This window comes from Saccoglossus kowalevskii, chromosome 12, assembly GCF_978046115.1.
Source record: "Saccoglossus kowalevskii chromosome 12, keSacKowa6.1, whole genome shotgun sequence".
Lineage (NCBI taxonomy): Eukaryota > Metazoa > Hemichordata > Enteropneusta > Harrimaniidae > Saccoglossus > Saccoglossus kowalevskii.
In genome coordinates this window covers 22,467,309-22,491,424 of record NC_140652.1, presented here as the reverse complement: position 1 = coordinate 22,491,424, position 24,116 = coordinate 22,467,309, and the positions used below count along the sequence as shown (strand labels likewise).

Here is a 24,116-nt window from a genome sequence, read left to right as displayed (position 1 = left end):
CGATATCGAACGTCTCATGACCGGTTTGACGGTTAATAAATGAAATGGGGAGGGTACTATTATAGTTATAGAACTTGTAGAACGCGCGTCTGTGGACAAATTCTATAAATTAATTGGCAAAGGACAGTGTAAGAAGTTTTATGTACAATGAAACGTACCTGCTGGTAAATAAACAATTTTAATTCAGTCGCACTGGGAACTCCCTAAACTGTTTCGTACTCCATGTCATAGGAGGGCTTGGTCGTAAAAATAAATAAATTAGAAATAAAATTAAAAAAAATAATAGTGGATAAGTCGAAGGCTCTTACCTTTTTCTATATTGTTGCACTTTGCAAACTTGTTTATGTATCCATATAGTTGGTGGAAGTTTTAATTCGGGCTCCACCAACGACGCCAAACTATGCGCAAATGAATGAGGATTTCCCACTTAAATATTTTTGGCGCGGGATTCCGTTTCCCATCAAAGTACCGCCCACGATTTAGGCCAGCCAATCACCTTCAAGTATACATTCACATTGATAAGGTTGCTATTCTTTCGCAGCCACTCAGAATAGTGGCGGTTTCACCTTTGACCTGGATATTAACGACACGAACAGCTGATTCGCATCGTTTAGAATTCTGGCCTGATTAAAAAAACAAAGAACAGACTGACTAAAAACTAAAACACCTTATATATCATGCATGTGATTCCGCATAAGTGCAAATAGTATATTGAATAAAAGAGCAAGTGTGGATCAGAAAGTGCACATGATTTTGTGACGTCACATAGAGAACAACATCAACACGAGTTGTGCTGCGGCGGCGTCTGCAGTAATTTGTTTCTGCTTCTCCTACCCGCAAAATCTTCGGATTTCGTCTATCGGATCGGATGTAACAGCAGTCGAAAATTGGAGCCTAATCTTTTTTTCAGATTACCATGGAATATGCTTTATTTATTTCGCGTTGGTTTATTTTCTAGCTCAATTTGATAAATTCTCTATGAGTCAGAATCGCAGCGAATGATTAGATCGGTTGTCGCTACATTTATTTCGCCTCAACTTCCAAGTATTACATCTCGCACGTTTCTTCGCTGTTTCCCTATTGGATTACTGTCGCCGTGAATGTTTTCTTTCGCTCTCGACGCTTTTCACAAGTTTTCCTGATAATGGATACAAATCCTGATTATTTATTGCGTAAATTTACAAGTTATCTTTCAAAAAGAAAATAGCTCTGCGTGTACTCGCACTTTCATCTGCGCCGACAAGTAGGTTGTCTGCTCACGACAAAACATGATGGAATATTAAAACGTGAATATAATATTGAAAAAAGTATAAATTGGCAGCATGGCTGAAGGAGGCCACGAAAAACTACGATATGGAAGGAAGGCTGTGTACCATGGCATGCAAGATCAGAGACGGGTAAGTGCGAATTCTATTATTTTTTTCTTGAAACACCAAGACCTTGCTTGGTTTGCTTCATCGCTGATTCACCATGTCTCTAGCGACAAATCCACATTCAGTTTATTTTCTCGCTGTCTTCATCTTTTATCGCATTGTTCACACAAAAATGTCCCAGTAAAACGCATTTGTTGTTTCGTGCGATGCGTAATTCCTCCCATCCAACGCGACGAAAGATGAAACTCCGAAATACCTGACACGTTCTGCTAAAACAAGCGCACGTTTTGACTATGCGGCGGCAAAAGAATGTTACGTTTCATGTATCGACCGAGCGCTCCACACCCGAGTCGCGATGTCCATTATGGCGAAAATGTCCACCTGCCCTTATTTTTTCAAATATCCCCTTTTAAGATTTTATTCGGACACTGATATCGTAGATGACGAGCGTAACCGTGGATTACAGAAAGGGAAAACATTCCGCGCTAGCGATCAGTCCTAAACGTCTCGGGTCAGAGACCGTCAATCAACACAACTGTTATTTCGTCGGTAAAGATTTCCACGGTCTGTGCAGCTGATTTATAGCTCTATATCACGGTTGATGAGAAACTCTTTGCTTTTACTTTTTACGGAATCACAGTAAACTGAAACCAGTTTTAGATTTCACGTATTTTTTTAACACATAAGCATGATAAAAAGCATTTCTCCAGTCCTGACCATGGCTGCATTGTTTGAGCATTTTTTTTCAAATGAAGACATTTGTTAGTAACTTTAAGCTTGCACCTAACCGTACCAAAACCCTCGTGAACTGCAAATCACAAATATTTCCCTTCGGCGCGAGGAATGGTGAGCAGATCTCTACCCTCTATGCAAAATTTTGTGCCGGTGCCTCTGTAGTATTTGTATTAGGTAAGAATGGAACAGAATCAAATCAAATCAAATCAAAAATCAAATCAAATCAAATCAAATCAAGATTAAAACTTAGGGATTGACCATTATGAGGAGGTAGGTAGAACTGCTGTGCAAATTATTTTACATTTGTGGTAGATTTACTTTTCATAAGAGTGTTTTGTATGCTGTACATTTTTTTTTACTCCATCAAGTGTTTGTGGATTTTTCTTTATAATTATATATATTTTTTTTTTTTTTTTTTTTTTTTTGGTGGGGACCACTCCAAAATATCCAGTGGTCAACCCCTTACTCAAATATAAATAACGATTTTCTGCCTTCACATTGACAATTGAAAAGCAAAAACAAGAAGCAGCTTTTCGATACAGCATTAAAAGCAAAAAATACTCATTATTCAAAAATGCACATCAGAATAGAGACCATAAAATATCCATGATGAGAAAATAAATACCTGAACAAGCAATTGATTATTTGTTCTATAAACAAACAAATGAACCCTGATTGACAGATTCATGGCCACCCAAGGGAGCTTGTTGACTGACAGCACCATCCTTCTCTTGTGGTTTCTTTTACAAGTGCTGTTTTTTCTTGTTAACTGGTGACAAGTTTAAATAAATAAACAATAGTAGCCAGAAATGTGGGTCATTGCAACCACATGGTTTTTGCATGGGTGTGTCTCTGCAGTAGGCCTGGGGTACCTAAGGAGGTATACCTGTAAATATGACTGGACTAAACATATCTAGACTCAAAATGCAGTGAAACTGACTTCTTGGCCGCACAGGTTATTTTGGGGCCAACGTGGCTTATATCCAGTTTGAGTCTACACTCAAGCTAATAGCTGTTTGGGTACTGGTAGAAAATCCTTCATTGTATGGGACTTGAAGCCATGCGTACAATAGACCATTTTCCGTTCACTGCGAGAATCACGCGTTATGCGTGAAATCGAACGTAAAAACAGGACAAACAAAGGTCATAGCCTCATAGTGGCGTCAAACATCGCGTGAGATTCGACAAACGAGAAAGTATTTTGGGGGAAATTTCCATGCTTAATGTGCTGTACACATTGATGATAGGAAATTTTGATTAAGTGAGGGTATTCGAAAGCAATATTCCTCTGTCGAAGATCGGCCGGTTGATGTGAGCTATGAAATAAAGAAATTCAAGTTCAAAATCAAATCGTTCGACGCGCGTCTTTCATGCATCTCGCGAGATCTCGCAGTTGAGCAGAAAATCACCTATTATGAAAGTACATGGGAATATAGACCTCATTTGTGTAGGACAGTCCAATTATTTTGGTGTATCAATATGGTGACATTTTTTTAATTATTTGTAAATTTCTAATATTGTAATTATTACAAATTATTTGTTGTCAACGAGTAATTGCTTGACCAAAAACGTTTCAAAAGTTTTGTGTAGAATCTAAACTAGGCAATTATGTGTGAGTAGTGTATTCCTATATGCAAATGCTGTCAGAGATATGCAAATGAATATACTTACATGCAAATACTACATGCTGATTGGATGAAAGTAGCTAATTTAATTTTAAGTATTAATACTAGAACAAATTAATGAGGGTCTTCCAAGGATGAGTTTTGGTGTCATGAATTTTATATTTGAAACGAAAAATGAATCTATAGTTTCAGGTGATAGAGCAGCACAATAATATGAGGTTATTATGAGGATACCAAAAAGTATGCAAGAAGACGGTACAGCTGGAGTATTGACAGACATGCAGCGAAGGTTGATGCGATGGCATACTGTCTGATTGCATACTTTGCGATATCCTTGTAATAACCTTATTATTACACATTTTTTCCTCCCAATGATACATCATGGAAATGCCCAAATCCAAGTTTACAACAGATTTAGCGAACTTCTTTGTGTGGGGTCTGGTCAAAACCTGGGGGCAGCCATGTTTGTTTTTATTATTAGAGGAACTCAGGATACTTACGCACGTAATCATTCCATATTTGGAATTCGTATTTCTTAATATGGTGGGATGAAAAAACCTGTAAAATACAGCAAAATTACGGCACGCTGTAACCTATGGCGTTACAGGGACCGATGATTAATAATTACTGTTATGTAATAATGTAACAACAAAAAAAACAAAGAAAAGGGAAGCAATAAAAAAGAATTTTCTTTGAAGATCTAAAGCAAAATTATATTTGTCTAATCTGTGAAAGTTACAAAAATTCTTAAATGTAGTTTGCGGGAAGGAGCAAACTACAAAATCATTTTCTAGATGGTGCTAAAAATTGACAATGTCGATCAAAGGGGTTAATTAAAGTGTTGACTCTCTGGCAATCCCCTTTAGGCTTTGCCAGGTATTTCTGTGATAAGGTGCTAATCAGTAATTTTAATTCACATGGCATGAGAACAGCGATGGTCACACAAATATAGTATCTATGCATGACCCCTAAAGGTCACACATCCTGGTACTTCAGGGGGTATTATTGTTAAAACAGCAATAATTTTATTTCGAAATTGCATTTGGGAGGGGGAGGGTTAATATAGAAATTTGTATTGATTGGTGAATTTATTAAACCATCTACTGAAAAATACTTTATTTTAGCTGCTGGAATTAATTTTCGCTGAATTGTTTTTTTTAAGTGTTTTGTATGGAATTCATTTTCAATGATTTTTGATGAGTTGAATGTGAAATATAAAAAAAAAAGGTATATTTGCTGGATTTTGTTTTCATTAAATCATCCCTTCAGCAAAAATAGCGAAAATAAATTCAAAGCGGAAATAAAGTATTTTACAGTATATATATATTGGTCTACATTAATTAAGAACAGAAAATTTATTGAAAAAACAACAATTTACTGTTTATTACACATATCTTGAAAGAGATTTTGAGTGAAAAGTACTCCATTTATGCAATTATTCAAAATACAATGGCCTTCTGGTTTAATTCATTTTGGGGAGTAAATTACATTACAGTACAGTCTGTGGTTTCTCATCTCCATTTTCTGTGTCTCCTTGCAGAATGGATTTGGTCAGTAATTGTTATTCACAGATTTGTCTTGATGAATGTCAGTTAGACACAGGTGCTTAGTGCAGGAGGAGTTCATTACTGAATTAGACACTGTGATTTGGAGCATAGACATGGTCGTTTTATCAGTAAATGATGATTGTTCTTGATCGTTAACCGAGTTCAGATTGAATTGAAAATTTTATAATTTCATTTGTACTGCTTATATCATGAAAGAATTTAGATAATGTATCAAATTCCAAGGTCAAAACTGCTTAATTTATGAAAACAAGAATTTTTTTTTTACTAATTTGAAGACCAGGAAGACAGTGAGCTGGAGCGCTTTGTTTAGATAATGCGATGACCTTCAATCTTGAACACTGTCCTTAGTCTACAAAAAAAAATGCAGGGCTGAAATTGTATGAAAATACAGTTTTTTTTGATTTTTGAAATTGCTTTTGTTTCCATGGTGAAAGTGTATCATATCATATCTTAAAGCTCAGTAACATGGAATAAAAATGTAATGATACAAAAAATGAACAAAAATGAATTCATAGGGAAAAAAACATTTTTGTTGTGATTTGATGGCTCTTGGCTGAATGTCTTCAGGTGATTTTCAATGACTCATGAAATTCAAAAGAATCTGTTTTTGCGAAATTAAACTTGTTTACAATGCAAGATTTTCTCCCATAATGCATTGCACATTTTGCTCAATAATTCGGTTCTGACTTTTTAAACGTTGGAGAAACACTGTCATGGTGACGTATAATTATAATGACGATAAATATATGATGATATTGTTTCTACATTAAAGATTGTCAGTTTCGTTGAATATATTCTTGGTTTGTTGTCTATGAAAAAAAAGGAAATAGTATTCGTCAGAATTTTCAATAATAAGAATTTATTTAATAACACCACATTACTATTTTTCTATATGTATAGAAACAAAATTGTGAGATATGAAGTACTCTTTTGAACATCAAAACCAATTATCATTTTCATGGGTGATTTTTAAAAACCAAACAATGGATTTTGTGAACAATAACATAAATAAAACCATATGATAAATAACTGTAAATTATGATTACAAGCAATGATAGCTACGTTTACACGACATCATTCTATCGGGCCGTACTACTGCTCCTTCTAAATTGATTGACGGGAGATTATCTCCAATGCGTTTACACAGTCGAGCCGAGATCCGCCCAACTTCAATCCAGTTCGCACAGAGCTGAATGGAACAGCGTCCTCAATTACTTAGTATGAAAACAACATGGCTGAAAAATATTTTGGCATCTTGCTTGTGTTGTTTCTTTACATGGCACGATGTATGTCATAGTTTTATCCTGTTGAGCTGAGAGAAAAAAGAAACAGTCATGAATCTGAGACAACAGTGTTATGATTTAGGTATCTCGAATAAACAGGATACATGGCAGCTAAACATTCAAAAACAATAATAATGTATAAAAAAAGATAACTGATAACGTAATATCAAGTCTATTGTAGCTTTTATTGTATTTTCTTATTGCTATGTCCTTTGTCATTTCCAGTCTTTCCAAGCTGAGTGTCTGATGTTCTTGATAATAGAACACAAGAACATGAGAATAGTATATAATAAAATCATATATTTTAAGCTGGATCATGAAAGTGGGAGGGTTGTCATCTGTGCATGCGCAGGAATTGAGTCCCAAGCAACGATAACAACACACACTAAAACGCAGAGGCTCATGGGTAAATGCTTGTTTGTAAGCAATGACACGCTTTGGCCATCTGACGTATGCGCAGATGACGACTCCCCCGCTTTAAAATATGTGCTACCAATAGAGCAAATATGATATTGCATTAATTGGTACGCACCAATACTAATGGTTGCGTAAAGTTTAAAGCGGGGGAGTCGTCACCTGCACATACGTCTGATGGTCATTGCGTCTACCCATAAGCCTTTGCATTTTTTGCATGTGTTGTTATCATCGCTTGGGACTCCTGGGCATGCGCAGGTGACAACCTTCCCGCTTTAATACATTAAAATTAACAATACTAAATAACTACAAATAATCATTCCAAATATTTTTTACTAAATTGCTCTTTTTGCGGTTAAGAGATAAACTTTGAAAAAGTATGCTACAAGGTAATGTAAGCATGGTGATACATGCATGCTTGGATGCTCAAAGGCCATGCTTGAAATGCCAAAAAAACATTGATACTTTTTATATGTTTATATTTTTTCTTTGATATGCAAATTTCATATCAGTATTATGCAAATTAGCAGTCAATGTTTCATCTGAGGAGGAAAACATTTCTCAACTTCTGATAAAAAAAACATAATTAGAGGGGTTGAGGTAGTTTTTATATGTTCATTTTTTCTTTTATATGCAAATTTCATATCAGTATTATGCAAATTAGCAGTCAACGTTTCATCTGAGGAGGAAAACATTTCTCAACTTCTTGATAAAAACAAACATAATTAGAGTGGTGTGGTAGTTTTGTATAGAAAACATGTAACAGTTTGAAACTTGGCCCCCTTCATGGATTGTACACATTTTTGTGTAGCGAGACCTGATGAAAAAATTCGGAAGTAATGTCAGTATATTCTGTGTATCTTTATCACAAATAGTAACTTGTTTCAAATTATTCGTCCCTCTCAAATTTGGGGGGGGAGGTCTGGGAAATAGAATTTGGGGGTCCTGGAAACAGAATTTGGGGGGTCCTGGAAACATAATTTTGGGGAGCCTGGAAACAGAATTTTGGGGGTCTGGGAAATAGAATTTGGGGGGTCCTGGAAACAGAATTTGGGGGTCCTGGAAACATAATTTTGGGGAGCATGGAAACAAAATTTTGGGGGTCTGGGAAATAGAATTTGGGGGTCCTGGAAACAGAATTTGGGGGGTCCTGGAAACATAATTTTGGGGAGCCTGGAAACAGAATTGTGGGGGTCCTGGAAATAGCATTTAGGGGTTCTGGAAACAGAATTTTGGGTTCCTGGAAAAAGAATTTTGGGGGTCCGGGAAACAGAATTTCGGGGTAAACGCTGGTTCTCTTGATCAACTGCGTCTTGAAGCCATATTTCATATGCAACTGTCAGGACTGCTGTATTCTGATTATATCTGCTTAGATAGGATCACTTCACACAAGTGACCAGAAAATCCTTTTTGACAGTTATTGTAGGCAAGAGACTGATTGAAAATAATGATTAATTCTCGTAGAGACTCTCAATCAACAGAACTCGTATTGCTAATTGAAAGCGGTCTCATCCGGGGACGGTTTGCACGACCTCTGGGTCACATTCCCTCTGGTATCTTTGTGTGTGTGAATCATAGACTGGATGATATTTTCATATTAGTTTAATTTGTTTGTGGAAAATAATCCAATTATTAGTATCTTGCATACATACTATTTAATCTTTTTTATATTCATTGATTTTGCTATTTGATGTGTGGATGAAATTATGTAAAAGTCAATGTGATTTTCTGTCTTGAAGATCCATAGTGATGACCTCATGGCTTTTTGTCTCCCACATCACTCCCACATCACCCCATGCATGAACAACCTAAATATGCAGATCTGGTTGATGAATTTAAATAATTAGTGATAATTGAATAATTATCCATTACTGCATACCAGGACTTCAAAAAACAAAAATACCCAGAAAAAAATCTCGATCTATCACCAGAAATCATGGAAATCTCTGAAGTTTCAAAAACCTTCATGATTCGGTTAGAGTTATGGTTAGTTCAAATTGTTGGTGTTTCCAAGGTTACTATTGCAATTACATTCTTATTTCTTGAATACCCTATTTTTTCTGTCAAAATTTAGGTACACTATTTTGCAATTTCTTATTTATTTCCCTCCAATTTCTTTCTCGAGTTTAGACCAGAATGACATAATGCCTTGTTAGCGATAAGTCTAGATCAAAAGTTTTGAAGAAAATATTATAAACATTTATTTTGTGAAAGTTTACATTGAGTGTTCATGCTTTGTATTTTTATTAGCACGCCTTTTCATTTACTGTGAAGTGCTACTGTAAAACACAATGAAATAGTAAAAATTCCATGATAGCAAATTTAGCAATGAATTCATAACACATTTGATTTAGCTAAAAGCCAATACTACCTCCCAGTTGATGAATACATGTAATATACTTTTTGCTAAATTGTCTATAAAAGTGATAGTATGAATGGCTAAATTGAATTTGCACTCCAAGATCATATCTAGTTTAATTGTCGGGTTTGGGACTACGGTATGAAATGTTTGATGTCAGAATTAACAGAACTGAATTGCAGTAAATATGCGCTTTAAACATTTTTTTTAATGATTTTCAGTTCATCCAAATGTTGGCAATATTGGCAAGTTTCAGTTGCTAAAAACTTTAGAAAAATGTTTCAAGATATGATTAAATTCACAAGCATTCACAAGATGAACAAATTTTCTTCACATTTCATGCATATTCAGACTTTTTCAATATTTCTCTATACACCCCAATAAGACTATAGAAATAATCTCAGAGTGCATATTCAGACCATCAAATATTTCTCATAATAGTCCCAAGACACCAATACAGCTATACGAATGATCTCAGAGTGTATATTCAGACATACTTATCTGCAAAATTGTCTGTATATACTAGTATGCAAGAAAATAAATGAAAAACGGTTATAATCAAAGAAAAAAATATAGAGAAAAATTATAGAAAGGGTTAAAAATGGACACTTCCTATTTAACTTCAATCCAAAATGGCTGCCAAACCAGTCGACCAATCAAAATTATGAAAGTTAGGCGCACCTGTTTAAATTTTTTCTTATTTTTCAAAAATCTTGATCAAGATCTGTAGCTAGTAGGAAATTATTTTTAATTTGTCCAAAATCAATGAGGAAATTATAAAAAAAAAATTAAAATTTTGTAAAATGTGCTGAATTTTTTGCATTTGATTGAAAAACAATGCTGTTCAATGATTTAAGGCAACATTTGTGAAGTCACTGTACTTTTAAGAAATGAAAAGTACTCGCTTTTCTCAGTCGTAAAATGTTTATGACTGGCCATCAAAGTAATCCAACTTCTATTGAACCCCCATTAAAAGAGAAATGAATAAATTAAATGTGTCTCTTTACGCGTAAGTTTTTCGAAATGGCCAATGTACTGATAAATGAAAGTATCAAAATTACATACACGATTTAAATTACAAACCTTGATTTAAAAAAAAATCATATATTAATTTTGCGAACACAAGCCTTTCTCATATACAGTATATAAAAATAATAATAACCACCAACCCTTTTTTAAAAAATGAGTGTACATTTTAATATGCACTCTACACATAGCAAACATTTTTCAACGTGTGATGCATTCATAAGTGTCTATTTGATGACGTTGTGATATAAAAACTTTAATATCCATAACCAAAAATATTCAGAACAGTCTCTAGAAATTCTTTTTAAAAATAGATTTATGGAAGTAATTCTTGATATATCGTAGGAGAAACTAAACCCAAAGGAATATGAGACATATAATCAGTCTTTAAAAATTATCATGTTTATGCTTGATATTCAAACTGGATTGTATTATGATGTAGCTTACTTCCTTAACTAAATAACCCAAGAGAAAATGTTTTGAGGCGTTTTTAAAAAAAAAATTATTGTGCATCACTAAATGTTTGCAATATAGACCACAGCAACCGATATTGGAAACGTAAAACATATCCGCTGTTATCGATTCGTAAGTACTTCATGCAAGTTTTATCAGACGTTGACGTCCCTTGGGCAACAAAAAGAAATCTAAGTCTTCGTCAGGTTTGTGAGTAGATCTCCTTTGACTGTTTTTTGAGAATAAAAAAAGTCAAGAGTACGACTCTTAGTATATTCTCCATTGACCATGTTTTAGAGCAATTAAATCGCTACAGTCGTCACAAAGCGCCGAAATGAGACCCATAGCGATGTATATAACATAATATTTGAGCACATCCTCATAATTCACAAAGTATCTTCGTAAATTTTTTTTTACTTTAATTTTCCTGACAATATTGCGTGTTTTCTATGATGTATTTTCACTGATTCCAGATAAATTTAATTAAAATACAGTCAAAAATGTTTTTCATTAGTTTTTATTTTGGCAAGTTGATTCCTCAAATAGAAATAGGTTTAAATAAATTTCAATATACTGGTACCTACTATGAGTCCTTAGGAAGATTATTTTCCATCCAGCAATTTACTGTTCACAATATCTTACAAATTTATTTGTATTTTATTATTATTTCTCTGTTAACTATGATCAAATTTATTAAAATATTAGTAAAAAAAAATACCCAGGTTTGTTTTGTGACAAAATTAGTTACTCAAAGTGTTATCTGTCCGTTAAATGCCATAAATTTTTCTTGCCAAAATTCTGGTGTCACATTTTTCATGTTTTTATATATTTTTAAGTAAGATTTCCATTATTTTTGGATCAGATATACATAATTTTTTCTCAGTAATAGTCTTGATCAAATTTTTTTAAGAATAAAAAAAAAGTTATGAAGTTTTAAGTTGTTGAAGATGACAAACAGTCACTTTAGCTCCATCGGTCAAAGGGTTAATCTTTGTAGACATTTCTAAATGATCACGAAAGGGAATATTTAGCAGCACAATTTTTCTGGGGTTGGAAACCATGGCGATATTTATATTGAATGACATTATCAGCATTTTTGAAATTCACTGTCTGCCACAACAATCATATCGATACCAGGAAATATGCGATAAAAAGACACTACATAATTGACGAGAGACTTCTTCCTTGCTGAATCTGATTGTCTGTTTGAAACACTTTATCTGTACGCACGTTGAGTTAATAGCGTTAGACTTCATGTCGCCGATGCTATACAATCGCATTTAACAATTATCTGAAAATTTATTGATAGGATGGCAGAATTTTAGATCTTATTTTTTTTTTTATCAGTTTAAGTTTCTGTGTGATCTGCACATAAATCGTAGAAACCATAAAATACAAATTTTTTGGAATAACCGAGTTTAGTATACTCTGACGCTACCGTGCATGCGAAGGAGGGGTTGATTGACATTGATACAGGTTCGCTCAGCACGAATGCAGTTTTAGGCAGATATTTTTCTATCCTAGCTTCAGCTTTGTACTGAAGTTGTTGATTGTGTATAACTGTAGTCATCCACTTCACTTTTCAAAGTTTACAAAATGTTCGTAAAATGTGAAAAAACATGTTTCTTGTTAGACAAAATATAATTTATAACATTTGGTAACTATCGGTATGTGTACTTTTGTGTGATATCCCTTGGGGACAAGATAAATGTGTATCTGTTCAACTTTTGACAAACTTATGCTCATGCTCTTGAATAACAAGTTACAAAATCAAAACTTATTTTATCTAAAAATTAGGCAAGGAATCACATGACTTTAGTGAAAATATTCTTTGCAAATGAACTCAATTTAACTGCGAAGATATTTCTTGTGAAAATTAAACAAAGGTTTGCTTCTGAGATTTGAGTGTCAGATTTTTTTCCCGCTTAAATTTGTGTAACTTTGTTCACATTTTCTGTAATTTTCACTGAATTCATTCTTAATTTTGGACCAAACAGATAAAATGTGACATTACTTCTTGTTTTTGATCAAAAAATTTGAAATTTTTTCAACATTTCCTGTGGGAAAGAGCAGACAAACTATAAATGGAACTATTTTGTAAATGGTGCCTAGAGTTGACATTGATGCTCAAAAGGTTAATATCATCAGTAAATGAAAATTGAATCTAATTCTTTTGGTTATGTATATTGTAATTTTTTGATGAGTTCACTTGAAGACATAAAAAGGACGCAGGTTTTGAACAAAGGCTTTCAGGCTAATCATACAATAATTACGTTATTTATTTTTTGTCTTGATGAAAAAGAAAGAAATTTTATCAGTTATAATAATAAAATTCAATAGATTAATTTCGTGACCTCTAAAGGTCACACATCCTGGTACTTTCTTTGGTTTGAAAATCAAAATGAATTTAATTTTATTGACATTTCAGCACAATTTTCTAGACTTGACTTTTTGTTTATAGTTGTTAAGTGAAATTTTTCTGTTAGAAACAAAAAGACACATTAAACAGTCCACAATTGAGCATGTTTGTGATGCTGTCATAGCAACGAGAGTACCAGGATGTATGACCTTTAGGGGGTCATGAAAATGGTTTTATGTCTACATTGTACACAAACTATATGTAAATATATGCACAAATATGTAAATCTTTGGTAATTATTCCAATCAATACGCAAAATGCAAATTTATGCATGTTTTGTTATGCAAATCTGTATTTGAATACAACACAGATTTTCTGTGGTTCAGTGCATCAATATACAAAACAGTAAATGATTATGCAAATAATGAAGAAAATATGCAAATCAGTTAAAACAGTTTAAATAATATGCAAACTAAGCAGTTAACCTTTTCACCCTCAGACAATCTCGTCCAAATTTTTCTGCACATTTTTCCTATATTCTACAATATTTCTGGAAATGAACCCTAATTTTGGAGCCAATGGACAGAATTTGAGTCAATATTCAGTTTTTACTCAAAAAATATGGCTATTTTTGTCCCGATCATCTGAAGGAAAGTGCAGACTATAAACTATTTTGTGAATTTGTAATGAAAAGTGGGAACTGTTGGTGAAAAGGTTAAAGCAGTGATAAGAGTAAAAAAAAAAATGTTGACATTTCTAGACACTTTGTTGTGAAGACATGGAATAATTGTTAGTGTCACATTTTGCCATTTTTCAAATCTGTCTGACATTGATGGAATAGTGGTAGACTCGTACTACAGTAATGACAATAGAACAGTTACATGTGAGCAGCTGCTTACGGTATTAAAAATTGTAAAAGGTGAATTATTTTATTCTGTTCATTCATGTATTTAATCTCACAATTGATTGTTCAGAATGACACACAAATTTGCATATTTAAAAATGATTTGGATTTTCCATTCTAAAAAATGACAGTCGCCTAATTTCTGCTACTGGTTACCCGGTAACCTAAGAAAGATATTTTTGATGATTTTCCATGCGAGGTACGTTGGATATTTGAACTTTGCAATCTATACACATAACAAGCCCATTCATCTCTTATTATATGTTCCTGATATGATGGTTGCTCAAACAAAAAATATATCATTATTATTCGTATTCTAAATTATTGGTCAATCCTGCTACCTTCACTTCAAATAGAGTTGTCTCTTATTGGTCAATCCAACCCTGCTACCTTCACTTCAAATAGAGTTGTCTCTTATTGGTCAATCCAACCCTGCTACCTTCACTTCAAATAGAGTTGTCTCTTATTGGTCAATCCAACCCTGCTACCTTCACTTCAAATTAGGTTGTTTCTTATTGGTCAATCTTACCTTCACTTCAAATAGAGTTGTCTCTTATTGGTCAATCCAACCCTGCTACCTTTACTTCAAATAGAGTTGTCTCTTATTGGTCAATCCAACCCTGCTACCTTTACTTCAAATAGAGTTGTCTCTTATTGGTCAATCCAACCCTGCTACCTTCACTTCAAATTAGGTTGTTTCTTATTGGTCAATCTTACCTTCACTTCAAATAGAGTTGTCTCTTATTGGTCAATCCAACCCTGCTACCTTTACTTCAAATAGAGTTGTCTCTTATTGGTCAATCCAACCCTGCTACCTTCACTTCAAATTAGGTTGTTTCTTATTGGTCAATCTTACCTTCACTTCAAATAGAGTTGTCTCTTATTGGTCAATCCAACCCTGCTACCTTTACTTCAAATATAGTTGTCTCTTATTGGTCAATCCAACCCTGCTACCTTCACTTCAAATAGAGTTGTCTCTTATTGGTCAATCAAACCCTGCTACCTTTACTTCAAATAGAGTTGTCTCTTATTGGTCAATCCAACCCTGCTACCTTCACTTCAAATTAGGTTGTTTCTTATTGGTCAATCTTACCTTCACTTCAAATAGAGTTGTCTCTTATTGGTCAATCCAACCCTGCTACCTTTACTTCAAATAGAGTTGTCTCTTATTGGTCAATCTTACCTTCACTTCAAATAGAGTTGTCTCTTATTGGTCAATCCAACCCTGCTACCTTTACTTCAAATAGAGTTGTCTCTTATTGGTCAATCCAACCCTGCTACCTTTACTTCAAATAGAGTTGTCTCTTATTGGTCAATCCAACCCTGCTACCTTTACTTCAAATAGAGTTGTCTCTTATTGGTCAATCTTACCTTCACTTCAAATAGAGTTGTCTCTTATTGGTCAATCCAACCCTGCTACCTTTACTTCAAATAGAGTTGTCTCTTATTGGTCAATCCAACCCTGCTACCTTTACTTCAAATAGAGTTGTCTCTTATTGGTCAATCCAACCCTGCTACCTTCACTTCAAATTAGGTTGTTTCTTATTGGTCAATCTTACCTTCACTTCAAATAGAGTTGTCTCTTATTGGTCAATCCAACCCTGCTACCTTTACTTCAAATAGAGTTGTCTCTTATTGGTCAATCAAACCCTGCTACCTTTACTTCAAATAGAGTTGTCTCTTATTGGTCAATCCAACCCTGCTACCTTCACTTCAAATTAGGTTGTTTCTTATTGGTCAATCTTACCTTCACTTCAAATAGAGTTGTCTCTTATTGGTCAATCCAACCCTGCTACCTTCACTTCAAATAGAGTTGTCTCTTATTGGTCAATCCAACCCTGCTACCTTCACTTCAAATAGGGTTGTCTCTTATTGGTCAATCCAACCCTGCTACCTTCACTTCAAATAGAGTTGTCTCTTATTGGTCAATCCAACCCTGCTACCTTCACTTCAAATTAGGTTGTTTCTTATTGGTCAATCTTACCTTCACTTCAAATAGAGTTGTCTCTTATTGGTCAATCCAACCCTGCTACCTTTACTTCAAATAGAGTTGTCTCTTATTGGTCAATCCAACCCTGCTACCTTCACTTCAAATTAGGTTGTTTCTTATTGGTCAATCTTACCTTCACTTCAAATAGAGTTGTCTCTTATTGGTCAATCCAACCCTGCTACCTTTACTTCAAATAGAGTTGTCTCTTATTGGTCAATCCAACCCTGCTACCTTCACTTCAAATAGAGTTGTCTCTTATTGGTCAATCCAACCCTGCTACCTTTACTTCAAATAGAGTTGTCTCTTATTGGTCAATCCAACCCTGCTACCTTTACTTCAAATAGAGTTGTCTCTTATTGGTCAATCCAACCCTGCTACCTTCACTTCAAATTAGGTTGTTTCTTATTGGTCAATCTTACCTTCACTTCAAATAGAGTTGTCTCTTATTGGTCAATCCAACCCTGCTACCTTTACTTCAAATAGAGTTGTCTCTTATTGGTCAATCCAACCCTGCTACCTTCACTTCAAATAGAGTTGTCTCTTATTGGTCAATCCAACCCTGCTACCTTCACTTCAAATTAGGTTGTTTCTTATTGGTCAATCTTACCTTCACTTCAAATAGAGTTGTCTCTTATTGGTCAATCCAACCCTACTACCTTCACTTCAAATAGAGTTGTCTCTTATTGGTCAATCCAACCCTGCTACCTTTACTTCAAATAGAGTTGTCTCTTATTGGTCAATCCAACCCTGCTACCTTCACTTCAAATAGAGTTGTCTCTTATTGGTCAATCAAACCCTGCTACCTTTACTTCAAATAGAGTTGTCTCTTATTGGTCAATCCAACCCTGCTACCTTCACTTCAAATTAGGTTGTTTCTTATTGGTCAATCTTACCTTCACTTCAAATAGAGTTGTCTCTTATTGGTCAATCCAACCCTGCTACCTTCACTTCAAATAGAGTTGTCTCTTATTGGTCAATCCAACCCTGCTACCTTCACTTCAAATAGGGTTGTCTCTTATTGGTCAATCCAACCCTGCTACCTTCACTTCAAATAGAGTTGTCTCTTATTGGTCAATCCAACCCTGCTACCTTTACTTCAAATAGAGTTGTCTCTTATTGGTCAATCCAACCCTGCTACCTTCACTTCAAATAGAGTTGTCTCTTATTGGTCAATCAAACCCTGCTACCTTTACTTCAAATAGAGTTGTCTCTTATTGGTCAATCCAACCCTGCTACCTTCACTTCAAATTAGGTTGTTTCTTATTGGTCAATCTTACCTTCACTTCAAATAGAGTTGTCTCTTATTGGTCAATCCAACCCTGCTACCTTCACTTCAAATAGAGTTGTCTCTTATTGGTCAATCCAACCCTGCTACCTTCACTTCAAATAGGGTTGTCTCTTATTGGTCAATCCAACCCTGCTACCTTCACTTCAAATAGAGTTGTCTCTTATTGGTCAATCCAACCCTGCTACCTTTACTTCAAATAGAGTTGTCTCTTATTGGTCAATCCAACCCTGCTACCTTCACTTCAAATTAGGTTGTCTCTTATTGGTCAATCCAACCCTGCTACCTTCACTTTAAATAAGGTTGTCTCTTATTGGTCAATCTTACCTTTACTTCAAATAAGATTGTCTCTTATTGGTCAATCCAACCCTGCTACCATCACTTTAAATAAGGTTGTCTCTTATTGGTCAATCCTACCTTCACTTCAAATATAATTGTCTCTTATTGGTCAATCCAACCCTGCTACCTTTACTTCAAATAAAGTTGTCTCTTATTGGTCAATCCAACCCTGCTACCATCACTTTAAATAAGGTTGTCTCTTATTGGTCAATCCTACCTTCACTTCAAATATAATTGTCTCTTATTGGTCAATCCAATCCTGCTACCTCAACTTCAAATAAGGTTGACTCTTATTGGTCAATCCAACCCTGCTACCTTCACTTCAAATAAAGTTGTCTCTTATTGGTCAATCTTAACCTGCCACATTCACTTCAAATAAGGCTGTCTCTTATTGGTCGATTCAACCCTGCTACCTTCACTTCAAATAATCAATTAGTGAAGGTCTCAGAACATAAATTTTAATATATTTTTCTTTAAAATCCTTGAAATGTACTGGTACTGTCCCGTGTTTGATATTAATGTTTAATTTACTGAATCATTTGTTCACACGTAAACCAGAATCATTAATAATATACAGTGTTCTCATCAGGAATTAAATATGCTGGATAGAATTGTTCCATCAGTTTTGAAAGTATGAGACAATTACCCATCCATGTGGAACTAGAGACAAAAATGAAGTATTGTGGAATACTTTATTTTCACTGGAATTAATTTTTACTGAAAAGACTTTTTGAGCGTTTTGTATGGAATTTATTTTCACTGATTTTTGATGAGTTTAATGTGAAATATAGGAAAAAAAGTATATTCGCTGGATTTTATTTTCACGGAATCATCCTTTCAGCGAAAATAGCGAAAATAAAGTATTCTACAGTATTATGTTCCCCTTAGCGATGACAGTGTACTCAAATATTTATTGAATTTTATTTTTACACTTATTAATTGTCATTTGCATTTTCTCACATTTTTGTGGGACAAATTGCCTCATGGGAGTAAAAAACTTGAGACAAAAAATGAAACCTTGAGACCAATGTTTCATGTTCAGTAAGCACACAGAATATATATTACAAATTATTGCTGAATCTACACAAAATATCCATTATGAAAATATAAATCTTCTCTTAATTATACTACTGTAAAATACTTTATTTTCACCTGAAAGACTTTTTAGGTGTTCTGTATGGAATTTATTTTCACTGATTTTTTGGCGACATGAATGTAAAAGATAGGGAAAAAAGGTATATTCGCTGGATTTTATTTTCACTGAATCATTCCTTCAGCGAAAGTTAATTCCAAGCGAAAATAAAGTATTTTACATTACATTATACATGTATAAACATATTTTTTTTAGGGAATGAATTTGTTGACAACTGTTACTTTTTATTACAAAATAAAATTGCAGTTGCTCTCTGACTTAGTAAATTACCTTTTTGTTAACAGTGTTCTTTTTTTTAATGTTCATTAATTGTTACAGTAATGTATGCATTTAGGCAGGTCGCCTATATGAAATTAAATAATATTAGAAAGTTGTATTTCTACCTTGTGTGATCTGCAGAAAACTTAGCAGCAGTCGATATCCACGTTGTATTATATAAATTTGATTACCGGTATTTGGAAAAGTCAAACAATGATCAAAAACCTGATTTTATGACTAGACAGTCAAATTTAGGGAATTTTGTAGGGGAAGGGTGCTTAGCCAAATGTGACCCCAAAAAGTTGGACGAGTACTGTAATACAAAGTGGGAACATAACTTAAGACTCAATTTAATCGGTGTCTTAGAGGGCACACTTTTATCAAGTTGAAATTATAACAAAAAATGTTGATGCTCTAGGATTTTTTTCGATGAATGCGAAAAATAAACTGTATTTACTCTATTAGAAACATATAACCCTAACGTTGCCTTTATGCTGAATCGTTAAAATATGTCTTTGTTTGACCATTTGTTCTCTGACATTTAGGTTAAGCATATGTGCTACTTATACTGTGTCTTTTTGCCTTGATGACACATCTTTGAATTCATATGATATGCAACAACACCTGTGTGATGATAATACAGGGTGTTTAATAGTCTCTCAGTGAAAACAGCTTTTTGTTGGAACGTGGCTTTCACAGATTGCTAAGTAAGGTTAGCAGTCATTTGCACGCTGGTGAGGCTGAATAGAAAAAGATTATAACTTTGAGGTTTTCAATTTTGTATGCAATAACAATTAATGTTGCAAATAAAATTATCAAATTAATTGTAGATAAAAGAGAGTAATAGCTTTGAACAGAAGTGTCAAGGTTAGGTATTGGGTTGTACTTAAGGAAGGTGTTAATCTGTTGCTAGGCAACAAAAAGATGCGGAGGATGGGTGAGATGGGTATAAAGGAAAGAGAATTTTTGGAGATAGAGGAATTGTACATTTAATGTGATCTGATGGAATGGGTGGATTACTGTAAGGATTGAAGGCATGGTGTGAATGAGGGATGCAATAGTTTAGAATGAAACAGATCAGATTAGAATATTTTGAGAATATATTGTATGTGACATATATCTATATAAATAATATATTACAGAACAAAATTGCATTGAGTATTATATAGAATATATTAGATCAGAATAGAGTGGACTACAACACAATATAGTATGTTAAATTAGAATAGAAAAATGGGTATGATAGAATAGAATAGAATAGAATAGAATAGAATAGAATAGAATAGAATAGAATAAAATAGAATAGAATAGAATAGAATAGAAAATGCAGATTAGAATAGAATAGAATAGAATAGAATAGAATAGAATAGAATAGAATAGAATAGAAAATGCAGATTAGAATAGAATAGAATAGAATAGAATAGAATAGAATAGAATAGAAAATGCAGATTAGAATAGAATAGAATAGAATAGAATAGAATAGAATAGAATAAAATAGAATAGAATAGAATAGAAAATGCAGATTAGAATAGAATAGAATAGAATAGAATAGAATAGAATAGAATAGAATAGAATAGAATAGAATAGAAAATGCAGATTAGAATAGAATAGAATAGAATAGAATAGAATAGAATAAAATAGAATAGAATAGAATAGAAAATGCAGATTAGAATAGAATAGAATAGAATAGAATAGAATAGAATAGAATAGAATAGAATAGAATAAAATAGAATAGAATAGAATAGAAAATGCAGATTAGAATAGAATAGAATAGAATAGAATAGAATAGAATAGAATAAAATAGAATAGAATAGAATAGAAAATGCAGATTAGAATAGAATAGAATAGAATAGAATAGAATAGAATAAAATAGAATAGAATAGAATAGAAAATGCAGATTAGAATAGAATAGAATAGAATAGAATAGAATAGAAAATGCAGATTAGAATAGAATAGAATAGAATAGAATAGAATAGAATAACATAGAATAGAATAGAATAGAAAATGCAGATTAGAATAGAATAGAATAGAATAGAATAGAATAGAATAGAATAGAATAGAATAGAATAGAAAATGCAGATTAGAATAGAATAGAATAGAATAGAATAGAATAGAATAAAATAGAATAGAATAGAATAGAAAATGCAGATTAGAATAGAATAGAATAGAATAGAATAGAATAGAATAAAATAGAATAGAATAGAAAATGCAGATTAGAATAGAATAGAATAGAATAGAATAGAATAGAATAGAATAGAATAGAATAGAATAGAATAGAATAGAATAGAATAGAAAATGCAGATTAGAATAGAATAGAATAGAATAGAATAGAATAGAAAATGCAGATTAGAATAGAATAGAATAGAATAGAATAGAATAGAATAGAATAGAATAGAATAGAAAATGCAGATTAGAATAGAATAGAATAGAATAGAATAGAATAGAATAGAATAGAATAGATAAGATTATGGTAGTTATACAAAGCTGAATACCAAGTGAAATACTGAAGTACATAAACTGTTAAGACTACTAGCGTACGTGATTAAATATAAAACATGTAAAGATGGGAATATTAATGGATAGGGGTCTGAAGCATGACGTTAATGACAATGACAGTGACTTGGGGTTTAGGATCTACCTGCAACAATAAACGATTGTCAGTACTAGATAGTCAAACTTCAATATTGTATTGTAGTAATATTTTTTTCTCAATAACAAATATTTTTGAAAAAAAAAATATGTTAACATAATTTGTTGATAAAGATTACATTTGCTGTTATTTTCAGTTTTTGATATAGATTAATGGCGAATTAATGAAGTAGTTATAAGTAAATTGTCTATTGTATGGAAATTTACTATAATTTATGATATAGCTGACAGGCTTTAATGATGAAGAATACATTTTAAGACAAATAATTGATATTATGCCGAATTTTCTACAGTAGAATTAACATGTAAATGTTTATGATGAACTGCTGTGAATGTTAGTTTTCTTCTACCTTGTATGCAAACCATTAAAGCATTGATGAGTCATTTCCTCTGAGGCTTTGAAGGTCATTGTTGTAGATGCCCCACCTGACTCCCTTGGTTCCCTTCAGTGTCTATGGGCGTTATTTCAATGGGCCTTTGGCATTTTTTGAAATCTTCTTTCAGAATATTTATGTTCAGTTCTGCTTTTTATTGTTTTTTTCATATTCTGTAAAACAATTTAATAGTTTTTTGAGAATTCTGAAATTTGCTCAGTGAAAATTTAATTTTCACTTTTTTAAAATTGATGTCAGCGCTAAGTGCCTCAGTCTTTTGAACATTAAAACCAAGTTGTCTTTCAAAAAATAAAGCTGAATTTTTCTGTATTTATTCAAAATTTTTCATCAAGACCTAAAGGTGATTAGATATTCTTACCATTTGGTCAAAAATTAAAATAAAAAAAAAATTGCACAATAATGGCAGTCAAATCATAAAATTTATTTAATCTGTCTACAATATTTGTCAACATTTTTCAATTTGTGAGAACAATTGTTGAAACTTGTGATACCAACTGATCAGTATGGAATGTGATAAAATTTCTGCAAATGCATAAAAAATAGCTTCCTCACTACAATGAGTTGTAGAAAACAAACAAAAAACTGATAAGAATTATTGAAAAAAATGTTTAACAAACAACTTGTGGACATTGGAAATATCCATAAGCACAACATCTGATATGTGTCAAGAAAATACGTCTGAAAAAGATAGTTCCTATGGATTATGGTATCCACAGAATAAGACGTATTACATACGTGTAGAAATATAACAATCATTCGAAGACTAAACCTAAATTTCCATGACAACGAATTTGTAGGTCGATATTAGGGATTGCATTCATTGTGAAGGTGGATCAGTTGTTTCTGCAGGTGTCACATTCTTGTTGAAATAGGAAATGAGGTTTCATATAGATTTTCACTTTTGTTGATTATGGTCTCTTTTCTCCAAGTATATTTTTCCCCCATTTTTTAAGTATTTTTATTTCAGTTCTTGAAGACTATTAGTTTGTGACTAACATTTTTAGTGTACTGACCCCCCCCCCCCCCCCCCCCCCCCCCGTACTATTGAGTTTAGGTTTAAAACACTTTAAGACCAGAACAAAAAATGTGTAAATCTGAGATCTGAGACAGGGTATATCGAAGAAGATTAAATTTAAATTTCTTCCTTTTCATGGGTGAATTGTTGGTTGAAAGTAAAGTTGCATATGACCCAAACACAAAATGTATTGAGTATATTTCATCAACAGGGGTGTGAGATACAGTACATGGAATTGCTTTTTTTGTCACATGGTGAATTGCATGGAAAATATGAAGCTATACAAACTTGAAGAATCTGGGGCTGTGTTGTAAATGTTTATGTTGCATACATTGTGTCACATTGTTATAGTCATTGTTAGTCATAAAATGAAAAATAATTATTTTTGGAGGCGACTGAAATTTTAAGCATATTTGTTGGGTGGTTGAAATATTAGTGCCGTGTAGTACATGTAATTTTGTTAAAGTGCTAAAAATGTGTGGCCCTTTGAACGAAAATGGTATAACTGTTATAGTTTTATTTTCCTTCAATGAGAAGACACATCAAGGTGAGTTGCTTGTCCTTCAGCGAGTGAATAACTATATTGGTGATAATAAACCATGCATTATAAAACAAAGCTTTCGGACAGAAGTCAGAAGTGAAATGTTCACATATTTTCAATTTTAGTTCAATTTTGCTGTTTTTCTTTTCTCACGAAATATTTAGTTTTTCATAAAATAGAAATAGAACGCCACAACACATGCATATAATGCATGTTTAACCTTTTCATCGCCAGGTCCTTCTTTTTATCACAAATCGCAAAATAGTCACGTTGATAGTCTGTGCTTTTCTTCAGAATAGGACAAAAATAGCCAAAAACTTTTGTCGATTGGCTCCAAAAAAAATGTGCAGACAAATTTGGGTGAAAAAGTCTGGTGGTGAAAAGGATAAAAT

At 33.1% G+C, this 24,116-nt stretch overlaps 1 protein-coding gene across 1 annotated transcript in view; it reads left to right on the top strand.

Annotated features, from left to right (window-relative positions):
• Nucleotides 1–1,301: 1,301 nt before the first annotated feature.
• LOC100377223 (neuron navigator 2-like) overlaps nucleotides 1,302–24,116 on the top strand; it is a 315,635-nt gene continuing 292,820 nt past the window's right edge. The window contains exon 1 of the mRNA XM_085506505.1: nucleotides 1,302–1,397. Coding sequence (XP_085362631.1) covers nucleotides 1,323–1,397 — 75 coding nt within the window. The 5' untranslated portion in view covers nucleotides 1,302–1,322. The remainder of the gene's footprint in view (nucleotides 1,398–24,116) is intronic.